Source organism: Sinocyclocheilus anshuiensis, unplaced genomic scaffold, assembly GCF_001515605.1.
Source record: "Sinocyclocheilus anshuiensis isolate Anshui unplaced genomic scaffold, SAMN03320099.WGS_v1.1 scaffold665, whole genome shotgun sequence".
NCBI lineage: Eukaryota > Metazoa > Chordata > Actinopteri > Cypriniformes > Cyprinidae > Sinocyclocheilus > Sinocyclocheilus anshuiensis.
Window position 1 is genome coordinate 421,122 of NW_015537961.1, and position 6,251 is coordinate 427,372.

General features: G+C 32.0%; 1 protein-coding gene across 3 annotated transcripts in view; it reads left to right on the top strand.

Moving 5' to 3' along the window:
* disc1 (DISC1 scaffold protein) overlaps positions 1-6,251 on the top strand; it is a 68,888-nt gene that overhangs the window by 24,781 nt on the left and 37,856 nt on the right. For all 3 annotated transcript variants that reach the window (XM_016458659.1, XM_016458650.1, XM_016458641.1), the window contains exons 4-7: positions 1,248-1,401; positions 2,389-2,485; positions 2,816-3,018; positions 5,184-5,238. In XM_016458659.1, the coding sequence (XP_016314145.1) occupies positions 1,248-1,401; positions 2,389-2,485; positions 2,816-3,018; positions 5,184-5,238 (509 nt within the window). The remainder of the gene's footprint in view (positions 1-1,247; positions 1,402-2,388; positions 2,486-2,815; positions 3,019-5,183; positions 5,239-6,251) is intronic.

The following is a 6,251-nucleotide window of genomic DNA, read 5'->3' on the forward strand; positions in this document are numbered from 1 at the left end:
TATATATTTTTTTAAATATGTCTACTGTTTTTTATTAGGTTTAAGTTTTTAGTTTTAGTTATTTTAGTGCTTCAAGTAGTGCTTTGTATATATCATTTTTATATTGTATTTTATTTCAGTTAATGTTGATTTAACGTTTTGGTTTCATTCCAGATAATGTAGATTTTTATTTTAATTAATGATTTTTTCATGGTTTTGGTTTTAGTTTTAGTTAACAATAATAACCCTGGTTATAAACAACTTTTTTTACCAGCTGTAATAAATTCATTTATTATAATCATTGAGACACCGATTAGAAGTGACAAAGATCCAGTGTTATTTTAGTATTATTTATTCATATTTTTAACTTTGCTTTTGTTCTGATATTCAAAGTTTTCAGTTTCATTTTAGGTGATGTTTTAGTAATTTTTTATGTACTGTTGTGTATTTAAAAACAAAAAATTCTGTATAACTTTAATTAATTTTTTTAATTCAGTTTTAGCTTTAGTCATTGTAGTATTTCAACTTCAGCTCATTTTATTTCAGTTAGTTGCCAAGGCAGCATTTCTAATTTTTAAGTGTAATATTTGTATCTAATACTTGAATTTTATTTCTGCTTTATTTCAATTACTGAAAATTATTATTAATAGTCTTAGTTTACGAAAATGTTATAGTACTATAATTGAGAAAATATTTTTAAATATTTCTATTAGGGTTGCAAAGGGGTGGAAAATTTCCGGTAAATTTCCAAAAATCCTTGGAATATTCCAAAAAAAATATGGAAAATAAATAACAGTTTTTTATGGTTTTAGTTATATTTAACTACTGTCCGCGGCGCCCAGCTACGTCGTGTTATACTTGTAAGAATTGTTATTAAATAATTGTAATTATTTGTAATGATAATCCAATGAGCTGCTTTGTGATATCACAAAGCCCGGAAAACAAACGCTGTAGTCCAAACGAGCCGTTCGTTGTAGTTCTTGGAAAAGGGATTTAAAAAAAACGAAATATGTCCCTTTGGAGTGGACTTTGAGATTTGTGACTTTCTAGATATTTTTTATGCCCAAACATACACACTACACACTGACTAAAATTAAAAAAGTGAAAAAGCATAATAGGACCCCTTTAATATTTAGTATTTTTGTCATGTTTTTGGATTGACTCGGACCTAAATTGAACTTAAACGGGTGTATATTTGTCTTTGGCTTGTGGTTTAGGCCATTAAAGAAAGGCTGCTGAAAGTTGAAGTCTAAATTGTGTTTGTTTAGCTGAGCGTTTTGGTAAGAAACTAGAGGAACTGAGGAGAGAGCGAGCCACGCTCAAGCCTGGTTTGCCGTCCAGACATCCGGAGCTCACTGGATTTCTGCAGCGTCTCAGGACGGCCGTTCACAGCGTCATCCACAGGACAGACACACACTGCAGGTTTGAACACATTAAAAACTCACGAAAATATTCAGAAATATTATTTCTATTTCAAATAAGTGTTTTCTATGTGAATATCTGTTAAAATGTAATTTATTTCTGTGATGTAAAGCTGAATTTTCAGCATCATTACTCCAGTCTTCCTTCAGAAATCATTCTAATATGCTGATTTGCTGCTCAAGAAAAATTTCTGATTATTATCAGTGTTGAAAACAGTTGTGCTGCTTCATGTTTTTGTGGAAACATTTTGTGGAAACAGTGATGCATTTTATTTTTCAGGGTTCTTTGATGAACAGAAAGTTCAAAAGAATTTGAAATAGAATCTTTTGTAACATTACAAATGTCTTTACTGTCACTTTTGATCATTTTAATGCATCCTTACTGAATCAAAGTATTGATTTTTTTGGTGCTAACACACATATCTATCACATATCTACACATATATCGTATCTAAACAAAGTATTTCCTATATATCCATATGAATTGAATCTATTTTTCACAACTGAATTGTTATTTCTCATTTCTAAATCTGACTTGATCTTCTCTGGTACTACAGTATGCATCACTATATTGTATTTATTTGAGGGCTGGTTAGTCAATAATAACCCGTTGAAACAGGAAAGCACACAGTGCTGAGTTTATCATCGTACAGTATGTTTACGCATCATTCTGTTTTAATTTTAATTTTAAAGTTTTAGTAATTTTTTTTTCCATATTTCATTTCATTATTTATTATTATATATATTTTTATCTAATGATAATGATATATTTCACAATGTAGTTTTTTAAAAATAAGATCTAAGATGGTGGAAAATTTCCGGTAAATTTCCAAAAATCCTTGGAATATTCCAAAAAAAATATGGAAAATAAATAACAGTTTTTTATGGTTTTAGTTATATTTAACTATGATAACCCTGGTGTTCAATAATAACACATTTCTAGTCATGTTTTGCAGTGGCTGATTATAAATAAATTTTTTTCAAACAGGCAAAATGGTGAATTGAGTGACGATCAGGGATCAGGCAGCTCTCAGAGTCAACCTCGAACACGAGAGAAGCTGTTAGAGGAAAAACAGAGGATTCAGGTGAACAGAAATATATGATCATCACTGAAATATGAATAGTGACAGCTTGTCACTTGATGTTTAACCTGTAGAATATTTGACTACAGTACATAAGCATCAATAAGCCTTTGTTGCATGAATGTTTAACATGCACCGATACAGATTTTCATCTAATGGTTCTGGATCTAAACCCTTTAAATGGCAGAAATAATGTTATCCTTGCAGAAACAGGCTTTTGACTATCAGCATGAAATCTTGTTGCTCGTTCTGGCTTGAGACCATATGAGCGATCTGTTGTTGATTTTAGCTCAGTAATAGGTTAAGGGTTAAATATGGGTTGTGCTTCTTCAGAAGGAGATGTGTGGTCTTCAGCGGAGGCTGGAGGAGCTGCGGGAGCAGAGCAGAGCTTTGGAGGAGCAGCTGGAGCTGGAGGAGCCCGTCCTGAGAGCCTGCGATTCGACTCAGCTGCGGCTGATGGGTCAAGTGCTGGAGGACATGATCACCTCTGAACACCGGGCCCAGATCAGCGTGTCTCCACCCGCGGAGATCGTCAGGTGAGGGCAAACAGAGCAGCAAAATGTGGAAAAATGTGAGGTCTCATATCTCATTTACACACACTCTAAAAAATGCTGGGTTAAATACAACCCAGTGCTGGGTAAAATAGGGACAAACCCAGCAATTAGGCTGTTTTGACCCAGCGGTTGGGTTAAATGTTTAACCCAACCTTCTGGGTAGTAACCCAACCGCTGGGTCAAAACAACCCAATTGCTGGGTTTGTCCCTATTTTACCCAGCACTGGGTTGTATTTAACCCAGCATTTTTTAGAGTGCACATTCAAACCTGCACGTCGCTAATGGTCAAGACACAAGTAAGAGCATGATGCGTTTTGAGGCACCGTGGCTGAAAAAAGTGCAGAGGTTTGAGAGATAAAATCATGCAGGTTTGGAAAAAGTCAATGTCAATGATTCCTTTAACCTCCTAAAATCAATATAACTCGTAGATGATTGATTCTGTAAAACAGCAGTAACAGCGTTATGTTCAAAACCATTCATTTAAAACAATAAATGGCAACACTTTATTTTAAGGTGGCCGTGTTACACGTTACATGTACTTACTATTATAATAACAATTAATTATGCATAATTACATAACCCTAAGTAACCCTAAGCCAAACCCAAATCCTAACCTATATTATAAGTACATGTAGTTAAGTAATATTACTCAGTACTTATATGTATAATTGCAATGTAACAAGGACATCTTAAAATAAAGTGTATTATTTGTTGTTATTATTATTGTCATTATTGATAATAACAAAACACCAACATTAAAAAATAAATAAATAATCATTATTATTAAAGAATGATGATGATTATTATTATCATCAATAACAACAACAATAATGATAATATAAATATTTATTTCCGTAATATTTAATATTGATTGATTATTATTTTATTACTATTAATGATGATTAATATTATTATTGATATTAATAATAATGATGATTTATGATTTACTGTTGATTTAGTTTTATTATTAATATTATTTTTGATAATAATATTTGTATTTCTATTTTCTGTTTATAATTAAGAAATCTTTTTATATTTAATGGTATTTATTTAAATATATTATAATATTTAATATATGCATACTAATTACATATATTTATTATTATTATTATTATTATTATTATTGATGTACATTTATATTAGCTGTACATTATATCACATGTGTCCGTATAGCTATTTTTCAATAACTTGTGATGTGGCTTATTCAGTCAGGTTTAAGATCCAGAGATCTGTTTTATAAACAGCATTATGCCGTCAGGGTTAGTAATGAATTATAAGTGGAAGCTTGAGTATATTATCTGATACTTTTGTGATGGCATCAGTAAGTGACAGTAATATTAAAATCTCTGTTGTTTCTGAGCACTTAGCTGTAATTTTGAACAGAAAGCGACAGGTGATCGTTTAAAGATGTTAGATGTGCTAATCAGTATTCACTAGCGTTGACATTTGAGACTGACGTGGTTCAGTTAAATCTTCTCTTCAGTGGATTTAGTTTTTGGAGGAGATTCAGGGAGACGCTCTGTGAAAAACAAAGGTCATCTCTAGCGGCGATGAAAGGTCTGCCTCTGAGCAGAGAAATATTGAATTCTAGATTGCATGACTGTGTTTGGTCTCTCACAGATTGATTTTGATGCATATGTAGATTTATTGGAGGTATGGTGCAGATTGAGGTCATAACATTGAGCCCAGCTAAACAAACCCCGCTGAGAGATTGATTTATTTTCTCGTGCACTGAGGGCCAGTTTTAAAGCGAGTTTTGAGGAGAAGCAGCTGAGTCCACATGGATTCTCCATGCAATTCTCTCTCTTTTATTGTATTTTTACCCGGCCCTTCTGGAAATGAGACACACTTTTCAGCACGGTTATGAATTTATATTGCTTTCAGGCTCCACAGAGTTAATGGTTTCAGATGCTGGTGTGGATGAATATCATCATTTTTTATTTAGTTGTAATAATAACCCTGAATCACAGTATATATTGCTTCGATATTGCTTGCTAACTTGTATTTATTAGTAGTGTTTGCTAAGTCAAGCATCATTATTATTATTCCTCAAATTTGGCATTATTTTTTAATGTACAATTTATGACTTTACTGTTCAAATCTAATTTTCAGAATCACTGATATTTATAATTGACTTTTATTTCCAGACTTCAGGAGCAAGAACGAGCGCTGAGTTTATCTGTCAAAGAGGCAACAGCTAAAGTAAGTCCACATTTCAATCACATATTAATCTTCTGTTCTTTCCCTAGGCATTTTATTTTATTTTATTAAGATTCTCTTTACAAAAAAATTTTTGATTAAAAAAAATATATAAAAAAGTGTGGCTCAAATGTATGTTGTATTTAATTTTTTTAATTTTAATTTAAATTTTATTTTATGAAAATCTCTTAAAAAAAGTTTGTGGCAAAAAATGTTTGTTGTATTAAAGATTTTTATTTTAGCCAGTGTACTAACCTGTCAATATTAAATCTTATTAAATATAATTTCACCTTCAGACTGAACAATCCTGTTATTGCTTTAAATATTGTTGCTGTTATGTGTAAGTTGGGTGAGATGTGTCTAGTTTCATTCACAACCTCATAATGCCAGAATGCCAGGTTTATGTACTTGTTTTAAGCATAAACCTAATTAAATTTAAACCATAAGTGAAAGTGCCAATGAAACAAGACAACAATTCTCTGAGATCTCAAAATCTCAGGTAAATTTGTGCCGTTTCTTGTTTTTTACTGTAAAACAAGAATAAAAGATACTGACCTGGAAGTGTATAATGGAATAACATACTATCACACTGTTGGAGATACTGTATCCCACATAGGGATGGGTACCGAAACCCGGTATGTAATCGGTCCCGGGGCTAAATTATGAAAGACCGGAGTATCGATAAGCTCTGACGTTAACGGTTCTGCTATCGGTACTGGAGAAATTAATAAAACACACATACATTTATTATTGTTATATATACATTATCTTGCAAATTAGCTAATTTTATTTTTTTTTATTTCGATTTTGGTTACTAAGGATTATACAAAAGAAGACATGAGGTAAAGCTATTAAAAACTAGCTGCGTTTCGTCTTGCGCAAATTCTTTCCCTTCACAGCGGTACGCATTCGTTCCTCCCTAAAACCCAAACTTAATGTCAGAATCAGTTTAGTCGGTGATTGTTGTAAGATGCCGTCTTTACTGTTGCTAAATTGCGGGACATGTTTGATAATAA